This window comes from Candida oxycetoniae (genome assembly GCF_023343755.2).
Source record: "Candida oxycetoniae strain CBS 10844 chromosome Unknown scaffold18, whole genome shotgun sequence".
NCBI classification, from domain to species: Eukaryota; Fungi; Ascomycota; class Pichiomycetes; order Serinales; family Debaryomycetaceae; genus Lodderomyces; species Lodderomyces oxycetoniae.
In genome coordinates, this window is record NW_026055460.1 from 129,818 (window position 1) to 156,569 (window position 26,752).

A 26,752-nucleotide genomic window follows, 5' to 3' on the forward strand; every position below is an offset into this window, starting at 1 on the left:
GAAGAAAAAAATGTCGGCTGGCGCCTTCGTCGTATAGTGTCATGTCTATGGCTACCTATAACTGATATTTTAGTGAAGCCAACGAAAGGAGGAGTCAGAGTTACCTTACTTCATTCTGTATTCTGTATATAGTTGAATTGGTCCATAAGGTTGGATTAGTATACATATATATAAGTATATATATTACACCTATCTTAAAAAAAGCGGAAAGGCCCTACAGCAAAAGTCTCTTCTCTCTTTGCTCGCCTAGTCTCTTCTCTCTTCTCTCTTCTCTCTTTAGACTAGTCTCTTCTCTCTTCTCTCTTTAGACTAGTCTTCTCTCTTTAGACTAGACTCGCTTTGCTCGCCTAGTCGGGAAAGCTTTAAAAGTATATATACCCTTCATTTTAATAGTATAAAAAACTTTTCTATAAAAAAAACAATTCCAATCCACTAGTTAGTAAGAAAAAAAAAAAAAAAAACACTCTAAAGCTGAAATAGAAGAAATTGATGAGCAATTACAACAATAACAACAGCACTCTCTTAGTCACTTCATTGGTATTTAATTCTTTGGAATGTTTTCCAACTTAACTTTCCCTGTTTCAATCCAATATGGGTCAACCAACTTTTCTCTTTCTTCGTACATGTACTTGTAAGACGTCTTGATTGTCCCATCACTGACACCAGTCTTGTCTGAAATCTTTGAAGGTGGTAAATCAATTCCAAAAACTGATGAAGCCATATAAATAACAGTTGCGGCAATGGTTGTAGGAGATCTTCCTGCCAAAACACCCACTTCTTTGCATCTTCTTGCTATATATTCAGCTCCATTTGTCACCTGGGTATTCAAACCAAGATGTGAGCAAAATCTTCTAATCAAATCTTCTGCAGAGGTTTGAGTAGTTTGAATATTGTCTTGACTGTAATATGCTGCAGATTGTGGGTTTGCTGCATTCTTTTCACGAATAATTCTGTCCATTATTCGAAACACCTTTCCAATTTCTTTCCTGGGAACATTCGTTAATGCCCAGATTTCCTTAAAAGAACGAGCCACTTTCGCCTTACGACAGCCTATAAATATCGATGCAGCCATGATAGATTCCTGGGATTTACCTCTAAGAAGCTTCTCCTCGTAAACCATCTTGTACACCTCTTTGGCCCCGTCCTGTACTATCTTGGGCAACTGGTATCCGTCACACATTTGAGAGATCTTTACGTAGGCTGCTGCCAAGGCGTTATCCTTCTTGTCAACCAAAGACTTGGATTGTGCTCGACTTAATTCCCGGCCAACTTTGGTATTATCAGGCACATACGAAATCATTGTAGACAAGTCTTCCGTATCCAAAAGCGGATTCCCTGCGTCACCCACACGCGATGGATCATCTCCGTTTTGATCATCATTACTAAACGTCCTCCATTCAGATCTTGTGTCAACCACCCGATCACTCAAAACTAATCCACAACTTCCGCACACAATGTCCCCCTCACTGAATCGCTCAATCAAGTCAGGTGGAAAGATTTTACATTCGGGACATGTCAAAGTGACATTCAAATTAGGCCCAATATATTCGCGGGCTTCTACTTTGTTTGATGCTAATGTAGCTGCTACCGCTGATGACATTAAAAAAGAAGGTGGTGGATTATCTGTCGTCTGTCTTTGGTAATGCAATTAAATTGGCTGATTTTTTTGGTTCCTTTTTTTTGTTATATGTGGAAGTTTATCGTGGACACGAATTAACGGTACAATAAACGTGAATTAAAAATCAAGTGCGTATCTATCCTCAACACAAAAGAAGCAAAAGCTTTAACGTTGAGATCTTATAGCAGCTTGTGAGTATTGGGAGCAAACTTCGGCGGTGATGATGATGATGACCCAGATGATGATGATGAAGAGGCAAGAGAAGAAAGGAAGATGACAAATTAGCTTTTTTTTGCTCTTTTATTTTCATGAAAAAAAAAATATTAAAAAAAAAAAGATTAGAGAGGTCGTGTATTTTTCAAAGTCTTATCGTGGAGTTATTTCCCTTGAGCGGGCTCCCTCTTACTTAGGAAAAGGAAAGTTATGTGTGATAGATATCAAGATCATTTGTGGAGATGACCTTGTGCAAAAGGTCAATATATTTTGCTTGGTTCTGCTAACAATGATTCTATTCTCTATCAAAAAAAAAAAAAAAAAAAAAAAAAAAAGTAGCTTCGATATTAATACAAACAAGTAAGCTTTCTATAAGACGATGGAAATAAGCTATTTCTCTACTAAAAGTAAAGCATTAAAACATTCAGTTATTTACCATACCGGATCTCTTATCTCTAGATAAAAAGAAGTTTAATAAATTAAAGGGGTCAACAACGTCGCAATCTCATCTGACAATCTCCCACTTGATAAAAACATCCGTCTCCTTATCTCGGGATAAGTCAATCCCAAACTTAACGGCATTATCATTTTTCAACCCCAATCGAATTATATCTCCTACTACTAAATTAACCTCATAAACTTTGATCAATATTACTTCGGTGGTCAGGACCGTTCCTTCTTCTGCTTGCCCAACTTCTTGTGTCTCCACCATACACATGAAAGGGCTTATATCAACAAGTGCGACTACTTTGTAAAGCCTTTGGCTCGTATTATAAGACATTCTTTTTGTGCGATACTCGGGTCTGACGTATAAGCTCTTTACAACAGATGATACAGCATCCAGCTTTTCATTCGATTTTGTGACTCGACTTTCTGCAGCTTTTTTTTTGGATACAGCAACTGAGGCACTCAGTTTAGAAGCCGCTATATTCATTAGTCCCAGTTTAGAAGCCGCTATATTCATTGGTCCCAGTTTAGAAGCCGCTAGATTCACTGATCTCAGTTCGTTATTAGCAACACTAGAGGGTACAACATATTGATACTTGTTGAGCTTGAACCAATCGACGAATTTGATAAATTGTCGTCGTAAGTTATCAACAACAAGATCTGTTGATGGTTCCTCCTTTCTCCCTCCTCGACCAACTGAGTTGCGTGATTTTCCTTCAATACTCTCGATTGCCTGAAACTGGTTGGTAAAATACCTGCCTTCAAACACGCGAGAGCTTCTTGGATTGGGCAAATTTGGCACTGATTCAGCACCTCCATCTTGCTTCTTTTTGCTCTGCTGGTGTAAACTCGTCAAAGCCAGTAGTAGTCCTCTCGTGGACACGGGCTGGAGGGGTTCGGAAATTGGTGTTGTTCTCCGTTTGACGGCTTTTGATTTAGCAACATTTGGCGACTTCAGTGGAGAGCGTTTCACACTAGTAGAAAGCTTTTTATCACGCCTCATGCGCTCAATGTTCATAGACAAAGTCTCTTCATATACTTTGAACGGATCCTTCTTATTCGGCATTATTGAATATTTTTTTCTACTTCCTTCTACTTCCCCCTTTTCCTTTTTCTTTGTAGGGGTAGTTTTATTTAAAGTTTTGAGGCTTTATATTGGAATCTATCATCTCTATACATAAACATAAAGAACAATTGCTTTACTTATTTTTCATCTTTATTTTTTCTTTGAACATTTTATTGCTAAGCGGCTTTTGCGAATTTTCATTACCAACAACAACCGTGCCTAGTTTATCCAATTTCAACATTGAGCCGGATCTCGAATGCGGCACAGACTGACTCTTTGTGTGAAATTTAAAATAACCAAATGGGCTATTTGTTCTTTGAGTTGTGGTATTAACTCTTATAGGTGTGGTACTCCCGGATTTTAGACTCGGAGTTTGGCTACCACTACCCTCTCCATCTGAATATGTTGGGGCAAACCCATCGATGAAATACTTTTCATCATCATCATCATTATCATCTAATGCTTCATCATATGTTGGAATGTGTAGATAATCCACCATTTTTGGTGTTGATGCTCCTTTCTTTTTCTTGTAATTCAGCGCAATATTTTGATTCCAAGCTACGTTAAAGTAATCGTCGAGGTTGGCCAATGAATTAACTTGAGACCCCACTGGTGTTCCACTTTGCGATCTTAGCTGCTCTAATGGTGTTTGTGGTAAGTTCATATCAAACATTTTGTCAAATACATGCTGTTGATACATTGGCGGTGCACTATCTTCTCTATCCAAATCATCATCTTTTTTTCCTTCTTCGCCTTCTTCTTCTTCTCCTTCTTCTTCTTCTTCGCCTTCTTCGCCTTCTTCTTCTTCTCCCCCTCTTCCTCCCCCTCTTCCTCCTCCTCTTCCTCCTCCTCTTCCTCCCACTCTTCCTCCCACTCTTCCTCCTTCATTTCTCAAGTCAACTTCACCATCTTCATCTTCCGATAATGCAGGAGTGTTCGAGACAGAATTCTTTTTTGAAAACAATGTGTCCTCTTTCAGATAATCCAATTGAAAAGTTCCGTGGTGATTATCAACATCATAATGTCTTCCCACAACATGGCCAACATTTGCACTTAGATAAACAAATATCGGCAAGTTAACTCTAAGTTCACTGGTGTGACCTTCTTTGTTTTTGAGCTGTATCGCTAATCTCAATCTATGCTTAACCACAATCATACTATTTTTAGTTTCACAACTTTGTGAGAGCTGTTTTAAATGATCAGGAACTTTGAAATAAGTCTTGAAGCACCATTTATCGTATGGTAGATTAGCACTATTTGGTATACCCAACTGTTGTGCGCCACATAATCTTTCGAATTCAGGGAATCTTTGACTCCCTACTTGGATGTGGTAATGTTCCACTATACATGCATTTATTGCCCTCAAGCCCAACCCTTTGGCTATAGGGACAATTGTTAAATTGATGGGAATGGTTGAGCCAATAGCTACAGCTTTTCTGGGCATGCTAACGCAGTACTGTAATTTCCCAACCCAAGTATTGCTAACATCAACCATGTCACATAAGTTCATATTTTGTGGATGCAAAGTACGAACAATTCTAACATGCTTGCTCATTTGATATGTTCTTTCAAAGCGGCCTCTCTCTATAGAAGATTGAAATCTGTACAATAGAAAGCCAATAGGGAGGCCTTCGACTGTTTCCGAAATATTTGCCGGGAGGTATATCTTGAAAGGTAAGCTATAGTTCCCCTTTGGTAGGAGAAAAGAATGATTCACAGATTCTTTCAAGTCTTTAAATGGGGTACCATCGATTCCAGACTTGGGAATTTGTATAATTTTTGATTTCTCTCTTGAGGAAATGCCGCTGCCGTTTACTCCTGAAAGTGTAGACATGGATGGTGTCGATTTAGTTTTCAAATATTGTGGACGAGAAGTAGTCTGTTTGGAAAGCAGTTCAGACACATCACCACCTTTCTCAAGGTGACTATTTTTTTTCATCCTATACATTGGGATAGTGGTATCGCCATAATTGCCAAATGTTATTTCTCCCTCATCGCTAGTCAAGAGATTGTCCCAGTCGACTTTCAATACGCATAAGCGGTCCAAGTATTGTTCATGGGTTTCCTTATCGATCAACTCATAGTAAAATTCACCTACTAAACTCAAACTGATTCTTTTCACGTGTATATCTTCTTTGAACGCTATTTTGACGCTCCCTTCTAAAGATATGTTTTCAATGTCATTTTCATTTCCTTTGACTAGAAGTAAATTTTTATAATGGGATTTAATTTTGATATCAAATAAAGCAAGATTTGAATGTTGGTTAAACATAACTCTTTCTTATTTTCTTGCCAAGCAAAACCTATCTATATCTAGCCCAATTTCAAAGGCAAAATCTCTGAAAATACTAAAGGACACTTTGTAATGAAAAGTGAACTTGAAGCCGTGTCTACAATAAAGCAATATAATGACTGAAAAATTTATTAAAGTTAGTGTCCGAAAATATATTGTAATTATTATTATTATTATTATTATTATTAAGATTATTATTATTTTAATTTTAATTTTTTTTTTTTTTTTTTTTTTAAAGTGGCACATTAAAAACAATGTCTTTTTTTCGCTTGTACGGTTTGCACCGTTTTTGCGTTTTGCGCATTATAATTGCTGCATAAGAAAAAGATTGGTAAAATTGGAGGTTTCCAATTATAACTAGGAAAAAACAAATCCCGTGTGTCAGTGTTCTTTCCAGAGCTTCATATTGATACAACACACGGGTTTGTATCAAAACCAATCTCTGGATTAGGCTCCTATATTTCATTTTATTTTTATTCTTTTCTAGAATCTCTAGATTGTGTATATTACCCCACACTTTATTTGAGGGAGCCACAATCTCAAATAGTGGATCACTAGCAAGCCGTAACATATATTTCTAATTTGGACAAATTTGCCTTTTTAATGTTACTTGTTGGATCTTATGTGGTAGATACCCGATTAATAAATAACTCTTTAGTGTTTATGTACCATTTGTTTATTTTTAATGTGCATTAATTTAAAGCAATTTTGGCATGAAATCGAGCCAAAGAATAGAAATCTTTATAAAAACATACGGGTTTGATTGCTCCACTATCTCGCTCTGCTAAATAATATAAGGAGCGGCTATGTTTGATATGTATACATGAGAATAAATACACCATATGAGTCATAACCTGGGAAAGCTCAATAAAAGTTTACTTGCAATTTTGGATATAGACAACTTTAATCTTTAATAACTTGTCGAAACATTTTTTTAATTTAGTTTACTCAGTGTAAACCTCAAAAAGTAGGAGAACAACAAGAAAGGACACTTTGGCCGAGTTGGTCTAAGGCGCTAGACTCAAGAACAATAAAAAAGTTCTTACAGCTTTAACGAGCTGTTGAGGTTTCTAGTATCGTAAGATGCACGCGTTCGAATCGCGTAGGTGTCAATATTTTTTTTTTTGTTTTTTTAACACTCTGCAAATCTTTTTTCTTTTCCTTTACAAATCCTTTCTTTTCCTTTGCAAATTCTTTCTTTTCCTTTGCAAATTCTTTCTTTTCCTTTGCAAATTCTTTCTTTTCCTTTGTAAATCTTCTTTCTTCTGCTCTTTATACTAGATTTCAGTAGCGGTTACAGATAGAAGAATAGTGGTAGCTGAAAGATGTCAGCTTTAGTGACTAGTAAAGCAATTGTTTATTTAATGTTTTAAATTGTTCCAGAGTTCTTGATTCAAATTGAGGACTCTTTTTATTTAATCTCTGTTTACTTATACAGTCAAATTCTAACGGAACAAGGTACTCAGTATTGCTCCACTATCTCGCTCTGCTCGATAGTGTCGCGGACGGCGTCAACACTGTTATTCATCTATGTGCCCAGCATTACTTTCTGTTCCCTGTTCCAGTAAATCCAGATAATCATTTAAATCCGATAATGCGATATTGTGTACCGGAGATTAAAGTAATAATAAGCAAAGTTTTTCCATAGTTTTTACCTATCGTTATTTTATTTTTTTTTTAATTTTTTCAAAAAGGAATAATACGATCTTCATATAAAGCAAAACCGGGTTTGACTAAATTCAATTTAGTTCTTCTTTTTCTTGTAGTTCCTCTTCTTCCTCTTCTTCCTCTTCTTCTTCTCTTGAGTAGAAACTATTACTTTACTTTTAATTTTATTGTATCATGGGCATTTTAAATTGGGGGTTTAGATCCACCATTAAAATCCATCAATCCTCACCAGCAAAATCCATTGATTTACCATTGACCAAAAAATCCACAGAGGATGGAGAAGAAAGATTGAAATTCACAGAATTTGTCAATAGATTAACTCTTATTGATCCATCAAAAAAATTATGGTTAAATCCTCTTTTATTTAATGGAACTTTACAAACTTTATACTACACCTCGATTGATGTATCAAAAAAGTTTCAAATATGGTATGGAAGAGAACTTTTTTACTATTCAGATGGTGGAAGTTGTAGTTTGGATTGGGTGATACAGAAACCAGAGTCTATTGAAGAGTTTAAAAAGCTTGATAAGGAAACTTTACCAAACGGTTATCCAAAATTGCACCCAAGAACCAGATACTTAACCAGCAATGAGTTGAATGATATTAATAAAAGCCAGGAAACAAATACCAACCCTATTGTGGTTATATTGCATGGATTGGGTGGTGGCTCTCACGAACCATTGATCCGGAATTTTGCCCAAGTGATTGGAGAAAACACTAGTGGGTGGGATATTGTTGTACTTAACAACCGTGGGTGTTGTAGAACTAAAATTACCTCTGGTCAACTATTCAATGCGGCATCAACAAACGATATTAGAGAAGTTTTAGTTCGTTTCAAAAAACAATGGCCAAATAGACCAATTTTTGCTGTTGGATTTTCATTTGGTGCAGCACTTTTGTCTAACTTCCTTGGTGAAGAGGGAAAGACTTTTACAGAGAAGGGACAAGAAGAAGCAACAGCAACAAAAAATTTAGTTACTGCTGCTTGTGCTGTTGGATGTCCATGGGATTTCGTTGATAGCGCATACCATATTCAAAGTTCCTACACCGGTAAATATTTACTTAATCCAGCTTTGGCAAAGTTTTTGGCAAAGATAGCCGCCAACAACTACAAGGAACTTTCCCAATCAAACCCTCAATTGATAAACGAGGAAACAATGAAAGAATTGAAGAAAATTAAAACCACTTGGGAATTTGACGAGTTGCTTACTTGCAAGTTGGTTTCTTACAAAAATGCTTTCCAATATTACAGAGAGGTATCGCCAATAAGGAAAATTTTAGATATAAAAACACCTTATTTGATATTAAACTCCACAGACGACCCAGCTGTAGGTTGCAGATTGCCTATTTTGGACGCTCAAACTAATCCATATCTTTGTCTAGTGGAAACCGATTTGGGTGGTCATTTGGGATATATACAATCTAATGGAGAGTTTTGGTGCGTTAAAGTTGTTGAAGAATTTCTCCAAAAGTTTGCTGAACTTTGAAAGTAGTATTGATTATAGACATTTATAAGCTTTTGTAAATTTTTACATATTCGAATAGATTAATTAGAGTATACAAAAAAATGTAAAATACTATTGTAGAATTCTAATATGTAAAATTGTGCTCAGTAACATAATTTTAGTTATGAGCAGCAAGGAGCTAGACTTGGAGTCAATGTACAAAATAGTCTGCGTCAAGGAATATTGATCAAGCAATAAGGCTCTTTTTAATCCTAGTGATGTTCCACCCTGTTGGAACTTAAAAGAAAAAAAAACAAACGGATTTGCTTTGTATTTCAACAAAGCAAATCAGACACATAATTTACATACTTTTTGGGGTTTAATGATATATATGTATATATATTTATCTGTTTCTAATGTCTCTTGTAAATTTTTTTTATATATAATAAATAAACAACAAATACCTTCTACTGCTCCATTTCTCTACCCTCCTCCCCTGTCACATATATTTCATTTTCACACAGCAGCAGAATATTTTGCCGCCTCTATAGGTGATTTTCCAATCAATTCTGCGCTTTTCTTTTTTCTTAATGAAGCTTGCAAAACTAAGTCCTTTGATCTCGTTGAACTCTCACTATTAGCGAGATGTCCTCTATCGTCTAACTCTACTGTTCCTGGACTCTCAAATAATGACACTTGGCCCGCTAACAATCCCAAAGTCTCCAATACTTGTGCAGGTTCATTCAAATGAGAAGTAGCAACTGTCTTCTTAGATGCTGGACCTACTGCAACAGGGAACACACCATATGAACCAAAAATATTCTTTGTTCTATTATTCAATTTCCATTGATTCTCAATTTTAAGTAGCGAGCGGAACATGTCCTCATCAGTTAAGTCATCACCTACACATAAAACAAAGTCTGGAAGTTTATCGTCACCGTGCTTAATGATGTGTTCATCAAGAATCTCTTCAACAGCTTGCTTGGCTCCATGGGGATGCAAAACCAAAGTTTTGACTATTTCACCTTTATTGACAAATTTAGGACGTACTTCAATGTTTGCCTTTCCTGCCATAACATCAACATCGTATTCCTTAGCAACTGTGTTTTCTAACTCTTTCACACACTTTTCGGCTTGGTATCGACCCAACTCTGGATCTGCTCCTCTGTAATGCCAAGTAATGGCAACCTTTTTTATCTCAATTTTGGATCCAGGAGTTTTTTCAGTGTAGTTGTTGAAAACGTCCTTGACTTTTTGTTGCCAGGACATGTCAAATTTCTCGGTCAAGTTGAACCATTTTGTTGTACCAGGATCACGCACAAAGCATCCATGCTCAGCAGATAAACCAATGTGTTTTTGACCCATCCATTTCTCTAAAAATGCTTGGTCTCTTCCCGAGATAATCCAAATCTGATTTTTGGGATCTTTAGTCAAAACATCCAACACCCTGTTTAGTTTATCAGAAGGAATTGCCGCAGCAGGATCTTGCACAATTGGAGTCAAAGTGCCATCATAATCAAACAAAAACAATCTTCTTTTTGCCTCCTGGTAGTTTTTAAGTAGCAAAGGTCTATTCAACGCTGGTGTGTAATGGTTCGTGTGTGTAACCATAGAGTGCTTTATTATCTCGCTTATAAACTTGGATGTCCAATTTTGTATAGTGTTGGAGCAAACTTTTTCGTACAATTTGTCTTCGATACGCTTCTTTTCAACATCGCTAAATGATAAGGCCTCATTTATTGTTTTAGAAATACCCACGGAGTCCCAAGGGTTGACTAAGATAGCGTCAGTCAAAACCGATGCTGTTCCTGTAAATTCGGATAAAATCAATGGGGATGCATTCTTCTTTTGACAAATTACAAATTCAAAAGCTGTTGTATTCATGCCGTCACGAACCGAAGTGATCAAACACAAATCGGCTACTCTTAACAAGGCCAAGTATTCCTCTTTGGGAATCATCATTTGATAATGTGTTACTGGTGTATGGTTGAGAGTTCCATATTTTGAATTGATTTGATTGATCAACTCGGCTACCTTTTGCTCAACATTTGCAGAGTGTTGGTATCCGGGACTTGAAACTTGAATCAAAACCACCTTTTCTCTCCATTCTGGATACATATCGAGAAACATTTGAAAAGCTTGTAGTTTTTGAAGAACGCCTCTCACCTTGTCCAATCGATCACGTCCAACAATTATCTTTTTATCTTTATACGAGCTTCGAATTGCAGCTACTTTTTCATCAACTCCATTGGTTTTTGAAAAAGCCTCTTTTTCAATTTTCAAGGTGTCAATACCTATAGGCAAGGTTTCAAGAGAAATGGTTGTACCGTAGGCAAACACTTCATTCTTGGTAACTTCACACCCAAGCACTCTTGCACAACAAGATATGAAATGTCTCTGGAATGACTCGGATTGAAAGCCAATCTTATCCGACCCCAACATACCGTCCAATAATTGTGATCTTTTGGAAAGGCATTTGAAATATTCTGAAGATGGGAAAGGTACATGCAAAAAGTGTCCAATGAAAGCGTCTGGAATTTCCATTCTCAACAACAGCGGTAACAATAATAGATAATAGTCATGGATCCATATTATGTCACCCGGCTTATATATCTGTTTGATCTTATTCAAGTAGGCTTCATTGAACTTGACGTAATCATGCCATGCATCGATCTTGTCTGTGCCGTCTGAAGGAGAGCCTTCAAAATAATGAAACACTGGCCAAATTACATTTTCGGCATATCTTCTCCATCTTTCTTGGTCGCGTCTCAACAACCACACGGGATGTATGTTTTTGTTTCCAATGGCCTTTTGCAACTTGAGCTCAATTTCTTCTTTATCGTCCTGGTCAAGGTACAATGGATCATCCTGCAAATTATCGGCTGTTAAATTCACGGTATTTTTCAGCTTATTTTTCAACTCTCCCGTCCATGCAACCAAATGCGTTTCCCAGTCGGAATGTTGGTGTAGAAAAGCTTGTGACGAAAACAATGCTGAGTTTCCACGCAAAGTTTCAACATCCCAAACATATTGGCCACGTTCGGCATCAAACAGGCTGACTATTTGTGTTGGCAAAGTAGTCATGACATTGAGGATACGCCCTGATAACTTCACCTTATCATTATTCACAAAGTCCTTGGGGGACACGATATGGCCATTGGCCGGCGTGGCCTTAAACTGATCAAACTCAGGCATATTATGGTGATTTCTGGTCCGAGAAAAAAAAAAACCTCACTGACTCAGACAAAGCTAGGCAGCAAACAAACAAACAAACAAACAAACAGATAAGCAAAAGCTAGTAACAGATTGATAATGGCCACTGATCAATTGACAGTGACAGGATGATAGTAATAAAGTTTCTCAACAAATTCTTTACTTGCAGATGAACTATACGTATATATCTCTTTCCAACAAATCTATCACAAGTTTTCTAGCAAGTTCAATCTATTTAAATTAATTAAGATCTCGTTTTTATTTTTATTATTTTTTTTTTTTAAATTGCGGTTACGGTATAAAATCTTTGTGCGACATTTCACCACCGATAAAAATGTCTTACTTTTGTTAAGAGAGAGAGAGAGAGAGAGAGAGAGAGAAAAGAATGGGAATAACTTTCTACGGCAATTATTGAGAAAGGCATCTTACGATATTGGACGAATAATATATGAACAAGTCATAAGTTACTCTTGGAAGCAGTACTGATTAGCTTGTTGTAATACTTTATCACTTTATATAGCTGTATCTCTATAAACACTATCACGCTCCCCTAGATAGTGAATTCATAGGGGTAAGAAATACATTCCTACAAAATTCACAAGGGTAAGAAATACATTTCTACAAAATTCATAGGGGGTAAAAGTACATTCCTACAATCATTACGATATTCTCTTTAGTAACAAAAGACAAAAACTCCTTTCAAGGAGCCCAGTTATTAAAATACACAGTATTAATAGAAAGTGGGTAAGAAAAAAGAAAAAAGAAAAAAGAAAAATATATTCCTTTCAAGATTTCACCACACAACAAAAAAAAACAACAAATTCTTTTAAAGGCTGGGAAATAAAAAAAAGAAATGGAGCAAGGAATTGTCGGTTATGGAATCTAGTTTTCACTTGTTGGTAATAATGTAGATACTGATACTGATGATGTTGATGATGATGATAATACTGATGTTTGTTTTTTAATTCTTATATTCTCCTCCCCCCCCCCGTCTTTCTTTACCCTTCTCTTTTCTTTAAGCTTCTTCATTAACAGCTACACCTTCTGAGTTCTTGTATTCTTCAAAAGCAGTCAAAGCCTCTTCAAAGTGATTGTTGAACAATTCATCATCATCTAACAAATCTAATATTTCTTGGTTCTCCAAACCCAACATCATACCAGTAATTTTACCAGCAGCTTCAGGTTCTTGAGCTTTACCAGTTGCAACAATTCTTTGGTACAATTCCTCACCCAATATTCTCTTTTGTGCTTCAGGTGGAACACTTGCAATTAATGCAGCCAATTCTTTGGTTGAAACCTTGCCGCCAACTGGACGGTTAGGGTAATATCCTCTTTGTTGCTGCTGTTGCTGCTGTTGCTGCTGTTGTTGCTGCTGTTGCTGCTGCTGTTGCTGCTGTTGCTGCTGCTGTTGCTGTGGTCTCATGTTTTGACCGTTAAAGTCTTGGAATTGAGGTGGGATACCGTAAACTGGAACTGGTTGTCCATTTGGACCAGGTCTTGGCCATTGCTCGGGGAAAGGCTGACCTCTACCTCTCATCATCATTTGAGGGTTTGGTGCAGGGAATGGTGCAGTACCTCTACCATTAGGAGGGAAGAAACCTTGTTGACCATAAAACATTGGTGGCATAAACTGTCCTGGTAATCCACCAGCAGCAGCTGCGTTTTGCATTCTCATTTGGTTTCTTGCTTGAATTTGTTGTTCCAATTGGGAGCGCCTAACATCTTTACGTTGGGCTAAAGCAACATATAAGGGCTTACCGTTAACCATCCTTTGGTTCATTTCAGTAATTGCTTTAGTAGCCTCCTCTGGAGTGCTGAAACAAACAAATCCAAAACCTTTCGACTTACCTGAGTCGTCCACCATAACTTTAGAGGAGGTAATTGTTCCAAATGGTTTAAACTCTTCCTCCAACTTTTCAGAGTCAATCAGATCGTCCAAGTTCTTGATGAATAAATTAACACCTTGATATTTGGACAATTTTTCCAATCTAACGGCTTCATATTGCTTCTTCAACTCTTCAGTTCTTTCCCTCTTCTTTTGAGCTCTTCCCACATAGATTTTTTGACCATTTATTTCTTTGTCGTTCAATTCCTCAACGGCTTTAGAAGCGGATTCGTGCTCTTCAAAGTTAACGAATCCAAAACCTTTTGATTTGCCATCTTGATCCTTTTCCAAGTAAATCGAAGTAATCTTACCATAAGGAGAAAACAATTCTTCAAACTCCTTCTCGGTATAGTTCAAATCAATGTTTTTAACATAAATGTTGGTGTAGTTAGCTTTCATTTCTTCGAGTTTTGACTCACGATCCTTTTTGGAAACATGCTTGCCAACAAAGACTTCACGGTCATTCAACAACATACCATTGACATTTTCAATGGCAGCAGTAGCAGCTTCAGCGGTTTCATAATGAACAAATCCAAAACATTTCGATTGTCCCATGTCATCAGTAGCAACTTTCACAGACAAGATTTTACCAAAAGCGGAGAAAGTATCGTGCAAGGCCTTATTGTCAATAGCTGGATGCAAATTCTTGATAAAAATGTTACCGTCACCTGATCTTCTGGAAGAAGGATCTCTTTGTGACCACATAATACGACATGGTCTGCCTTCAACAGGAGTATAGTTGAGTTCCTCGATAGCCCTTTCCCCATCTTCAAATTTGTGGTAGTTGACATAAGCATAACCCAAAGATTTTTTGGAGACTGCATCACGACAAACTCTGATCGATGCAACTTGACCAATTGGAGAAAAAATCTCAAAAAGAGTTGCTTCATTAACCGATGGGTTCAACTCTCCAACATACAACGATGCTGAACTTTCAGCAACTCCTCCGGACTCAGTTTGGTCTTCGCCTGAAACGTCATCAACAGCGGTAGCAGCAGTAGCAGCAGTAGCAGCAGCATTAACCGAGCCAGTATTGGCATCGGCCTCACCAGTGGTATTGGTAGCGGTGACGGTTGAAGCTTCAGCTGGTGGCAAATCGGATGGAGATTCAATATTCAACTTCTCCAAGGATTCTTGAAGTTGGTTAGTTTCGGCAGCTGACATATTGTTGACGATGATGATGGTATATCCAAAACTTTTACTTCAAAAAATTTTGAAATAAATTTTTTTTTTAACAATTTTTTTTTTTTAAATTTTTCAGTTTTTTTTTTTTTTTTTCACGCTTTCCAGAAAATGTATACGGATATATTGAAACTTATCACTTTTTGATAGTTTGCTCTCGTATAATTTGCTCTGCAAGCTTGTTTTCAGTATATATTGATTTAATATATATGTGTTCACTCAGTTGAACAAAGAAAAAGGATCCTCTCAAGACTCGACTTTTTCAATTGTAAAACCTGACGCATTTTCAGTCTTCTTACAAAAAAAAAAGAACAAAAAAAATTTCTCGCATTCTTTTTCATTTTGGGCGTGTACAAGTGACCAAAAAAAGATTGAAATACAATGCTATAAAACTTTTGAAACAAATGCATCTCAAAAGATGAGTGTTGATAATCACACTACTTAGAGGAGGGAGATGGGCATGGGTTCGATCCGCGACAATGTTATTAATTTGCTAAAGCAGAAAGCTACAACCACCGCATCAGAAGAAAAAAAGGCTGTTTAACACGACAATATTCCATTCACTGAAGTAAAATATATTATCATCTGCGCCAGCAGTAGATGATAATGTATCTGAGCTCTCGGTTGAGCTCATCTTTGTAGGAGTAGTGCTATTAACTGCTGCACCACTATCTCGCTCTGCTCGATAGTGGAGCACACTAGCTGCCACTGACACTATCTCGCTCTGCTCGATAGTGGAGCACACTAGCTGCCACTGACACTATCTCGCTCTGCTCGATAGTGGAGCACACTAGCTGCCACTGACACTATCTCGCTCTGCTCGATAGTGGAGCACACTAGCTGCCACTGACACTATCTCGCTCTGCTCGATAGTGGAGCACACTAGCTGCCACTGACACTATCTCGCTCTACTAGATAGTGGAGCACACTAGCTGCCACTGACACTATCTCGCTCTACTAGATAGTGTCGTTCGATAGTGTAGAAACAATAAAGAAATAACATTATATAGAATAACATTCATATTGTAAAAAATTGGTATCAGATTTTTCTAAATTACATTGGATTACTCCCTACAACAAACCCTTCTTCTTCTTGCAAATAATGATAAATTACAACAAAGTTTATTTCAATTAAGATAATAACAATAATAATGACATGATCTTTTTCTTCTTTTAGCTGTACATCCATATTGCACAGCCCTAAATCTAATTGGTAGGTGATTTCATCTTGATTCGTTTATACATTTCACTTATTTTCTTACTCGGCACTTTACTAGGCCAGTACATCCTTGCAAATGACCACAAGTGTTTAGCCAATGTATCAGCTTTTTCACTAGAGTCAACTTTTTCAACTTCCTTATCAATATGGCTTCCAATTCTTATCAACTCTTCTTTTAAGATGCCAGCCCATTGATGTTTGTCTAGGCCATTACTTCCCTTTTGCAACTTATGAAGGGATTTGTATACTGGATGCAATGCAGCCTTACAAACCGCTTCATCCATGCTCTCATACTCTAGATCAAATTTTTCGGTCTTTATAATCAGAGGTGAAAAAGATGATTGCTGTTGTTGTTGTTGATGATGATGATGCTGGTGGTGGTGTTGATGGCGATGATGGTGATGGTGTTGATGATATTGATGATTTTGATGCTGATGTTGGTTTTGGTTTTGATGTTCTTGTTGTGTTTTGTGGCTTTCTAAATTTGGACTCTTTGACAAGGCCTTGTGGTTCAAAGACGAATAGTGTACACCAGACGCCTTGGGTTTTGTTTGGCGGATTCTTCCTTCTGGGGTTTCGGATCTAACTCCCTTTTTAGACCTACCGTTGACACTTTCGGACTTCTTGGTTTTACGTTGCAACGTAGCAGTAGCCGGTTCACTTCCATCTTCATCCTCACGTAGCAACGTAAACAAATAGTCAACTCGCCGACCTAAATGAACAGCACTAGGAACTTTCTTGGTATCTTTGACATCTACACCAGCAGGAGTTGCAGTTGCAGTTGTAGTTGCAGTTGCAGTTGCAGTTGCAGTTGCAGTTGCAGTTGCAGTTGCGGTTGCAGAATTTTTAGCCGCTACTGGAGTTGTTTCTAAAAACAACTTGTTTTGTAGGCCCAATAATGGGTCGTCTCGAATTTGAACCCATGATCCGTAACCGAATTTGAAAACCCCCACCAACAACATACTATCATCCTTAGCTGTCCATTCACAAGTCCAAGCTTGAACAGCTTTGGGTTGCTTGGGTAATCGAATTTCTAATGGATTGTCTTTGGGGATTATTCTCTCAAGCGCCCGCATATCAACTGGTCTACTTAAAACAAGCTCAGCATTGATATTCTTCACTCCTTGATACTCAAACAACACCGCTTTCTTTTCCTTTTTCTTCGCAATCCATAATGCCGTTTGGTTAATGTCATTACCCGCTGCTGGATTTTCCTTCTGTTCTTTTGCTTTCCTCTCAAGATCTAAAAGTGCTTGTGCTCTTCTAATTTCTTCCTCCTTAACCAATTTCTTTGAAGTACTCACAATTTCATTGTAGGCGTGTTTGATATAAACTGGATTTTTGTTAGTGATGCTTCCTTCCTCCACTAACTGCTCCCACTTCCCAGTCAATTCACCCCATTTAAGAATTGATCTATAAATTCCTCTAATCTCCTTTTCTGATAATTGGTGATCGGTTGCTGTTCGCCTTCTATTAACTACTTTCAGCTCTTCTCCACTATCCTCAAAATCGCTAGGATTTGTTGAACCATTTTCAAGTTTACGCAAAGCGGCAGTTCTTTTAGAATACATTGCAATTTGTTCTTGCAAGTATCGCTCATCAGCTTTCTTCTTTTCTTCATCTTTCAACTTGGACAATTCTTCTTGTGGAATGATATCATCCCATTCAATGTCCGCTTTGTAATCAGTAACTTCAAACTGTTTCAAAAACTCCTCTGACCCGAGATTTGATTCTCCCAAATCCGGCGTTGTTACATGGTCCTCGGCATGACTCAAAACATCATCCAAGTTCAAATTTTCCAATTTTTGTTGATTGTCATTTTCTTTAAACATTGTATCAGCACCAAATTTCAAAATTTGAGACAATTCGCTGCCAGAGGGCTCAGTCTTGCTGTTCTTTTTCGCATTAGGATCAGTTATGCCCAAAGAAATAATAGCGTACTCCAAAATCATCTTTTTTCTTGCCCGTTCTAAAATTTGCTCCTCAACAGTATCCTTACTCACAAAACGATAAACCAGAACATGGTTTTTTTGACCGATTCTATGTGCACGCGCCATTGCTTGCAAGTCAGCTTGTGGATTCCAATCAGAGTCAAAAATTATAACGGTATCAGCAGTCATCAAATTGATACCTAACCCACCAGCTCTTGTAGACAATAAAAACGCAAAGTCCTTAGAATCAGGTGAATTGAAATGATCAATCGATATTCTTCTTTGCGACGACGGTATACCACCATCGAGACGCTGAAACTGATAACCTTTTATTGACATATAATCTCCCAAAATGTCTAGCATTCTCACCATTTGAGAAAATATTAAAACTCGATGGCCCTCTTTTTTCAACCTTGTCAACAATTGCTCAAGTAATACCATCTTTCCCGAGGACATAATCATGCCCTTTAATATGTTCTCTCTACTATGTGATCCGGCCCTCACTAGAACACGCTCCTCGGCCCCATCAAACAAATATGGATGGTTCGACGCCTTCTTCAATTCACTCATCACATTCAACAAAGATATCTGAGAGCCTTTGTTTCCAGCATTCAAGGCGGCATAGTTTTTGGTTATGATATTCTTGTAGTAATCAGTTTGAATGTCAGATAGTTCGACTCTCAAAATTCTCTCCGTTTTCGACGGCAAAGAGGTTTCAACATCTTTCTTCAATCGTCTTAATATGAAAGGATTTATTTCTCGTTGTAAATTTTTGATGTACTGCTCCTGCTCCTCATCTGGACTTTCAAAATCAATTTCTTGTTCAATAACAAATCTCCCTGGCATAAGGAAATTGCACAACGCTGCTAGTTCTTTGATATTATTCTGCAAGGGAGTTCCTGTGATCAATAACCTATTCGCACACTTGAAACTTTTCAATGATTCGTATAAGGATGACTCAGCATTTTTCAACCTATGTGCCTCATCCACAGCCATGAATTGCCATTTAAATGATCCCAATTCAACTCTATCCTTCAAAATATACTCATAAGTGGTAAGCAAAATGTTAAACTTTGGTTTCCCATTCGTTGTGTACCACTCATAATCTCTGATGGTTTTTCTTGCTTCTCCATTACCCAAATAATATATGCAATTGATATCGGGCGACCATTTCTCAAAAGTTTCTTGCCAAGCAGGTACAGTGGACAATGGTACCACAACCAAGTGGGGACCATTTTGTCTTCTTGCATATATCAACCATGACAAAAAAGCAACAGTCTGTACTGTTTTGCCTAGACCCATTTCATCCGCCAAAATACCATTTTCATTTCTAGACCAAAGGAAAGCCATCCAGTTTAAACCAGTTAGTTGAAAATCTCTCAATTCTCCATTCTTTATGAATATTGGCTGCTTGACTAACTTCTCAAACTTTGGTCTTTGAGACGCAGGATATGTTACCGAGAGATTTGGTAAGATCTTTGAGTTCAACCTCTGTTGATATTTTTTAACTTGATCTGGGGCAATTTTTGCAATCTCTTCGGCATCCTCCCACGAGCACTCGTCGTAATATAACCTTCTCCACTTTACTAAATACTCTAATTTGTTTTCACCATTATTATCAACTCTTTGACTGTCTACTATGCGCTCCGCATTGGTGTAATCATCTTGCTCATCTCGCCTGCGCTCCCTTTCAATGTCCATAGCCTCTATATCTTCCTTAGTAGTCAAGGGATCTTTGCGGACCTCATTGTCGTATACAATAAACTGTTTGATGTAATTATCGACTTTTCTGAATCCCTTATATTCTTTAAGGTCTTTGTACGTTTCCCAAGTGTTGTGCAAATGTGATGCATCAGACCATTTCACTTTGAATAGGTAATCTAGTTTCGGTTCATCTGTCACTTCCACATTATCTGGATTCAACTTGTGGTCCATCACGAAATCAATGCCTCGTTCATTCTCCGGTTCAATGGCTTGCTGATAATAGTAGTAGTTACTATTTTCTGGGTCCTCATCTTCATCCACATTACCATCATCAAAATCACTTTCCAACAAATCGTCGTCATTTCCTTCATCAACAATGTAATTGACCGACTTGTTGTTCCTGGTTGAGAATCTAAGTTCCAGTGTATACAAGTTGACCGGTTTTGCTGAGGAACTCTTTTTCTTCTTCTTTCCAGCCCGTTTCGAATTCTTAGATGACGACATCTTCTTTCCACACAGATACTTCCTTTTCCTACTATTTATCACAAATTCGTCGTCGTCGTCGTCATCATCACCGTCGTTGTCATTTCCCATGTTTTCATCGTCATCGTCCATGTCGTCGTCGTCATCATCATCATCATCAGCATCGTCAGCATCATCATGGACCTCGGCTTCATCAAAGTCATCCCTTGCAATTTTCCGTTTCCTCCGCCGCTGAGGCTGCTGATCTGAATCTGAGTCAGACTCCACAATCGACGTGGTTTTCCTTTCTCGGTGAGATCTTCTTAGCCCGTAAAGTTCGGGGTAAAGCGATGCCTCTTCCAAAACCAACGGTTTCACCATAGATTTTTTTTTTTACTTGATATGCAAAATAGACACCTCAACGAGCACTATTCTTCCCCGGTTTTTCTTCCCTACCCTATGGTACAAAGCGTTACCGGCTAACAGGGTAAGTATCGAGAAATAGTTGGATACAAATTTAGTGGCTTATCAGCTTTTGCAGCCGCTATTGATTTAATGAAAATATATCTCAATCGGTGAAATCAAAAAATGAAAAAAAATCTTTGAAATGAACCTCTAGTGATTCTTCACGGCTACTCCTCTAGAATACACGTTTTATCAGTAAGACCTGGTAATTTCACTTGTAATCAAGTTCAAAACAGTTGTCTACGATACACAAGGGAGGGGGAGAAGAATCCTTGATTTGTTAAAGAAAATTTAGTAGTAAATACAATGATATGTGTAGAGGAAAATTCAGGAAAAAATTAAACTAAGAATCAACAACGACAAATGTCTATTCAAAGGAAAAAAAAGGTCATGTTATACTCAATCAGGGAGAGGCCAAACACGGGGAAGGATGGCCAAAAAATTGGTAAGACTTTTCTTCTCATACTGAGCTTTTGAGCTCGGTGTGAAATCAATTTACGCTTAATATTCAAAACAAACAACTCTTTCAACTCAAGTTGATAGTTGTTTTTTTTTTTTTGGTTTCTCGTGTAAAGTAGGTCCTTCCACTAAAGAAAAAGCCCTCTTACCTGCTTAATCTCATAAATGCATCCTCTCTTCAACTTCTCCTAGTTTCCCTTCTGTTTCCAGAAAAAAAAATAGATAAACAAATGGGATTAACCTTTTCAGGATATTAATCACAGCAAGGCAAATAGGTTTAGAAAATTGTGATAAGCAATATACCGCTTGATAGATGAGGGCCAAAGAAAAAAGTCCTTCTCTATGGTCTCCTGGACAAATTGCAGGGTGAGGTTTCATATCCGGAAAACAGTTAATTCAGCGAGAAACGTAATTTTCAATGGGATTAAGCTGGTTCAACAATAACCCATCACTATGGGATGGGAAATATAGGATCATAACCTAATCTAGGAGACCACATATGGGCTCTTGTACCTGGCAGTGTATACCAAACTTTTGTCCAAAACCACCAAAACCAGTGCTACAAAAGTGGTGCTCCACTATCGAGCAGAGCGAGGTAGTGTTGTAACAAGCTAGTCAGTTTCTTAACTAGCTAGTCAGTGTGGCTCCACTATCCCGCTCTGCTCGATAGTGTCAATAGTGTTGCTATCAAAGGCTGCGCCATCATCTCGCTCTGCTTGATAGTGTGTTGATAGTGTCGATAGTGTTGCTATCAAGTGCTGCACCATCATCTTGCTCTGCTCGATAGTGTCGATAGTGTTGCTATTAATAAACCTTTATAGTAACCACGCTCTGCATTCAAAAACCAACAGTTGTAACATACTCTAACCTAGTATCATCCAACTAATACTTTCTAATAGTAAAGTATAAAGAGAAATATCACTGATTAAATATTACCAGCTAATTGAAATACAATTTTCTGTTTGGCGCAAAAAAAAAAAAAAAAAGATTAACGCCTTATGTATTGGGGGGGGGGAAAGAGTGCACGACCTTAAGGAAGCTACCAAATGGTAAATGCTAAACACCAAACAATTTGGTGAATACGACGCTACCGAATGATAAATGCAAAAACCACACCAAATAATTTAGTAAGTACGACGCTACCAAATGATAAATGTTAAACACCAAACAATTTGGTAAGTTATGCTTATTAACACTAAAGGACCCCCACCAATATAGAACAAACTTTGTTTGAAGCGATATTAATAGTATCGAGAGTTGAGACGACTGTAAAAAGTGTTACAAAGAGTAGACACTTGTAATAAGACCCTTGAATCACATTCACCAATTACATTCACCTATTACTTTTACCTATTACATTTACCAATCACCATATACTTTTAATTACCATATACTTTTAATCACCATATACTTTCAATTACTCTCATCTTTCCTTCTTTCACCTTTTTCACCTTTCACCTTTTTCATTTTTTCCTTTACATTTTTCCCTTTACATTTTTCCTTTACATTTTTCCTTTTGTTTTCTCTTCCTTTTGTTTTTTCTTCCTTACATTTTCCTTCCCTTTTCACTTCTTATTCTATCCAATAACAAAAAGATCTTTACTAATAAAAGACACTCACTTTGTCTCTTACTTTGTCTCTTACTTTGTCTCTCGACTTATCTTTTCTTTTTTTTTCCCTGCCAAAACACACGACCTCCTAAAATGAAAAATTTTTTTTTTTTATTATTATTATTTTGGTAACTCATCTTGCAGAAAAGAGGGTTGAAATAGATATCAACAGGAAGCTATTGCCAGTTTTAAGGTATTGCCAGTTTTGAGGTATTGCCAGTTTTGAGTTATGAGCGGCAAGGGTAAAGTGAAAAACGGAAGAGGAGACGTTAGCTCCAAAAATGAAAGAATTGCCATAATAGCACCAGATAGGTGCAAACCGAAAAAATGTAAGCAAGAGTGCAGAAAGAGTTGTCCCGTAGTAAAGACTGGAAAATTGTGTATCGAAGTAACGCCAGCATCCAAAATTGCATTTATCTCAGAAACACTATGCATCGGTTGCGGTATATGTGTTAAAAAGTGTCCCTTTGACGCCATCACAATCATCAATTTGCCTACAAACTTGGACAGCGAAACAACACATCGATACTCTGCAAACTCATTCAAATTGCACAGATTGCCAACTCCAAGACCAGGCCAGGTCTTGGGTTTGGTAGGTACAAACGGTATCGGTAAATCCACAGCATTGAAGATCTTGGCTGGAAAACAAAAACCAAACTTGGGGAGGTATGATGATCCACCCGATTGGGAAGAAATATTGAGACATTTTAGAGGATCGGAGTTGCAAAACTACTTTACAAAACTTTTGGAAGATGATATCAAGGCTATTATCAAACCTCAGTACGTGGACAATATCCCTCGTGCATTGGCCAAATCCAAGATCAAAGAGGTTGGCGCAATTTTGCAATCTAAAAATGAAAGAAAAAGCCAATTCGACTATGTTTTGAACGTTTTGGAGTTGAAAAATGTTTTAAATAGAGACGTGGAACATCTATCCGGTGGAGAGTTGCAAAGATTTGCCCTTGGAATGACATGCGTACAAGAAGCCAACGTTTATATGTTTGATGAGCCTTCTTCATATTTGGACGTCAAACAGAGGTTGAGAGCGGCCGAAATTATTAGATCCTTGTTATCTCCAACAACTTACATCATTTGTGTCGAGCACGATTTATCGGTATTGGATTATTTATCCGATTTCATATGTATTCTTTATGGTGCACCCTCTGTGTATGGTGTGGTAACATTGCCTTCCTCCGTGAGAGAAGGTATCAACATCTTCTTGGAGGGTCATATACCAACAGAGAATATGAGGTTCAGAACCGAGTCTTTACAGTTTAGATTGGCAGATGCTGCAGATGATATGATTTTGGATAAATCTAATTCTTTATCATATCCCTCAATGCAAAAAACTCAAGGGGACTTTAAATTGGAAGTCGAAGCAGGTGAGTTTACCAATTCAGAGATCCTTGTTATGATGGGTGAAAATGGTACTGGAAAGACCACGTTTTGTAGATTATTGGCCGGTGCCATTGCAGCTGACAATGGAAAGGAGATTCCCAAGTTGAATGTCTCAATGAAACCACAAAAAATTGCCCCCAAATTTACTGGTACCGTTAGACAATTGTTTTTCAAGAAAATCAGAGCATCCTTTTTACATCCTCAATTTCAAACTGATGTTGTAAAACCTTTAAAAATTGATGACATTGTAGATCAAGAAGTTCAAACTTTATCAGGTGGTGAGTTACAAAGAGTAGCTATTGTTTTGGCATTGGGAGTTCCTGCCGATTTGTATTTGATTGATGAGCCTTCAGCTTATTTGGATTCGGAACAGCGTATTATTTGCTCCAAGGTGATTAGGAGGTTTATTTTGCATGCGAAAAAGACGGCATTTATTGTTGAGCACGATTTTATTATGGCAACGTATTTAGCTGATAAGGTTATTGTTTTTGAAGGCCAACCATCAAGACATGCCAAAGCCAGAGCTCCAGAATCTTTATTGACTGGCTGTAACCGGTTTTTGAAAAATTTGAATGTTACTTTCAGAAGAGATCCTAATTCTTACAGACCAAGAATCAACAAATTGGATTCTCAAATGGATAAAGAACAGAAGGCCTCCGGTAATTACTTTTTTTTGGAGAATACTGAATTGTAAGAGAGCCATTAATAATTGCATTAATTTTTTCATTCTTTACTTGATGAAATTGGTTTTTGTTGTGGAAACCGCCGAGTTTTTGCTCATATGATGACTACCCCCATTGTGTTTTATTGCATCACAAAATGATTTTGCTCTCTTTACCCCTCCCCTAAAGATGAAAACTGTTTAGAGGACATTTACGAAAACGGCTGGTGAAGGCCGTGTGAGAGAACAAAGTTTGGAGTCATTTCAAGAGCTTCTTTAGAACAATTACTTTTTTAATAAGCTGACGGGACATATCCTCGTACTTTTTTTCAAGTATGGTCCGTCTTATAGAGAGGTGTATAATAACTCTTCAATTATTATGTGTATAAAGAGACAATATTCTGTAGAGGCTAGTGGCCAACTTGACGACATACTAGCTCGCTTCCCTCCCTAGTGGAGAGTATATAGAAAGAAAAAAAAAGAACAATTAAAGAGAGAGAGAGAAAAAAAGACAAGCAATGAGGATGAGAAACAAGGACAGCGAGTAGGAAAAAAAAAAATCCCTAGAAAGGCAGAAGTTGTGAATTCATTTGATTGAATTGTTTCTCACTTGTACTTACAATCTAAGTTTGAAGATTTCCTGCCCTTTTTCTTTTCTTGACCAATAATGTCCGCGGGAGTACCCCCACCGAATGGACAGTTTCATGTTAAAACTACTGCCCAGAGATCACCTGTAGCGATAAATATTGCAAATTACTTGTACAAGAATCCAATTTTGAAACAGCGCACAGGGTTACTTGACAATGCAACAGATCTTGAGTTCTTTAGATTCAAAAGATTTGAAAGAGCTTTGTTGAGCGATGATTATAAAGCCAAGCAGCAAAACCCCAAGAGCGGATTGATCCCTATCCCCGATGTCCAAGAAGTGCAGAAAGTTTTTGTGATGTTGATCCAGAACCAGTTGGTCTTGCCAGTTGAGAAATTGCATTATGCCCAAATAAAGGCTGTAAAAGGATGGAAACCCAACAAAGAGAAGCCAACTTTGAAAAGAGCCGATAAGGCTGTGATTGACCCTAATTCGTATTTTGGCTGGTTATACTCTAAGCCAAATCCTTATATCATGTTATACAGTATATTGGCAATAGTGGGTGTGTTTACAATTATCTTGTTTCCCTTGTGGCCCAACTTTATGAGAAGAGGAGTTTGGTACCTCTCGATGGGTGCGTTGGGTCTAATTGGGTTATTTTTCGCTATAGCTATTGTGAGATTGATCATATACATTTTTTCACTTTTAGCATTTCCACAACCGTTTTGGTTGTTTCCCAATTTGTTTGAGGACTGTGGAGTGATTGAGAGTTTCAAACCGTTGTATGCTTGGGAAGAATCTAAAAAGCAAAAGAAGAGCAAAAAGGGCAAAAAGGGCAAAAGTTCTGAAGCCGTGAAGGATTCTGTTGTGGAGAAGGGGAAGGAGAAGAAGAAGGAGGCGCAAGAGGAGACTAACAGTGAGAGTGAAAAAATTGAGCCAATAGTTATCAAGCAAGATAAGAAAGCTAGTGGCGTAGAGCCTTCGTCTAATGGCACAACAACTAAGCGCAAAGTTACAATAGAAGAAATAGCCGAATAGAGAGCGTAGCTGAATAGAGAAAGTAGCTGAATAGAGAACGTAGCCCAATAGAGAGAGAGAGAGAGAGATGGTTTCTAGTTCATAGTTTTTATAAATGCCAAACCAAAAAAAGAGAGAATGAGAGTCAATCACGTGATCGTATACTAACAATTTTTTATTTTTTTTTTATTTTTTTTCCCCCTTAGTTT

General features: G+C 37.5%; 9 protein-coding genes across 9 annotated transcripts; 3 read left to right on the plus strand and 6 right to left on the minus strand. All coding sequences in view use genetic code 12, as the record gives it.

The window, feature by feature from the left end:
- Positions 1–541: 541 nt before the first annotated feature.
- On the minus strand, positions 542–1,600 carry SUA71 (transcription factor TFIIB; the record flags this gene model as incomplete). Its single annotated transcript, XM_049324640.1, has 1 exon — positions 542–1,600. One exon carries the CDS (start codon positions 1,598–1,600, stop codon positions 542–544), a length of 1,059 nt encoding a protein of 352 aa, XP_049179637.1.
- Positions 1,601–2,336: 736 nt separating this feature from the next.
- Positions 2,337–3,344, minus strand: KGF56_003321 (uncharacterized protein; the record flags this gene model as incomplete). Its single annotated transcript, XM_049324641.1, has 1 exon — positions 2,337–3,344. One exon carries the CDS (start codon positions 3,342–3,344, stop codon positions 2,337–2,339), a length of 1,008 nt encoding a protein of 335 aa, XP_049179638.1.
- Positions 3,345–3,477: 133 nt separating this feature from the next.
- KGF56_003322 (uncharacterized protein) lies at positions 3,478–5,616 on the minus strand (the record flags this gene model as incomplete). The annotated part of the gene is made up of 1 exon (XM_049324642.1): positions 3,478–5,616. The coding sequence occupies one exon, from the start codon at positions 5,614–5,616 to the stop codon at positions 3,478–3,480; it is 2,139 nt and encodes a 712-aa protein (XP_049179639.1).
- A 1,863-nt stretch (positions 5,617–7,479) lies between these two features.
- Positions 7,480–8,793, plus strand: EHT1 (medium-chain fatty acid ethyl ester synthase/esterase; the record flags this gene model as incomplete). Its single annotated transcript, XM_049324643.1, has 1 exon — positions 7,480–8,793. The coding sequence occupies one exon, from the start codon at positions 7,480–7,482 to the stop codon at positions 8,791–8,793; it is 1,314 nt and encodes a 437-aa protein (XP_049179640.1).
- Positions 8,794–9,267: 474 nt separating this feature from the next.
- On the minus strand, positions 9,268–11,946 carry TPS2 (trehalose-phosphatase; the record flags this gene model as incomplete). The annotated part of the gene is made up of 1 exon (XM_049324645.1): positions 9,268–11,946. One exon carries the CDS (start codon positions 11,944–11,946, stop codon positions 9,268–9,270), a length of 2,679 nt encoding a protein of 892 aa, XP_049179641.1.
- A 1,033-nt stretch (positions 11,947–12,979) lies between these two features.
- KGF56_003325 (polyadenylate-binding protein) lies at positions 12,980–15,013 on the minus strand (the record flags this gene model as incomplete). Its single annotated transcript, XM_049324646.1, has 1 exon — positions 12,980–15,013. One exon carries the CDS (start codon positions 15,011–15,013, stop codon positions 12,980–12,982), a length of 2,034 nt encoding a protein of 677 aa, XP_049179642.1.
- Positions 15,014–16,237: 1,224 nt separating this feature from the next.
- Positions 16,238–20,728, minus strand: KGF56_003326 (chromatin-remodeling ATPase; the record flags this gene model as incomplete). Its single annotated transcript, XM_049324647.1, has 1 exon — positions 16,238–20,728. One exon carries the CDS (start codon positions 20,726–20,728, stop codon positions 16,238–16,240), a length of 4,491 nt encoding a protein of 1,496 aa, XP_049179643.1.
- A 2,382-nt stretch (positions 20,729–23,110) lies between these two features.
- RLI1 (Fe-S cluster-binding ribosome biosynthesis protein) lies at positions 23,111–24,973 on the plus strand (the record flags this gene model as incomplete). The annotated part of the gene is made up of 1 exon (XM_049324648.1): positions 23,111–24,973. The coding sequence occupies one exon, from the start codon at positions 23,111–23,113 to the stop codon at positions 24,971–24,973; it is 1,863 nt and encodes a 620-aa protein (XP_049179644.1).
- A 634-nt stretch (positions 24,974–25,607) lies between these two features.
- Positions 25,608–26,564, plus strand: SEC62 (Sec63 complex subunit; the record flags this gene model as incomplete). The annotated part of the gene is made up of 1 exon (XM_049324649.1): positions 25,608–26,564. One exon carries the CDS (start codon positions 25,608–25,610, stop codon positions 26,562–26,564), a length of 957 nt encoding a protein of 318 aa, XP_049179645.1.
- Between the last annotated feature and the right edge of the window lie 188 nt (positions 26,565–26,752).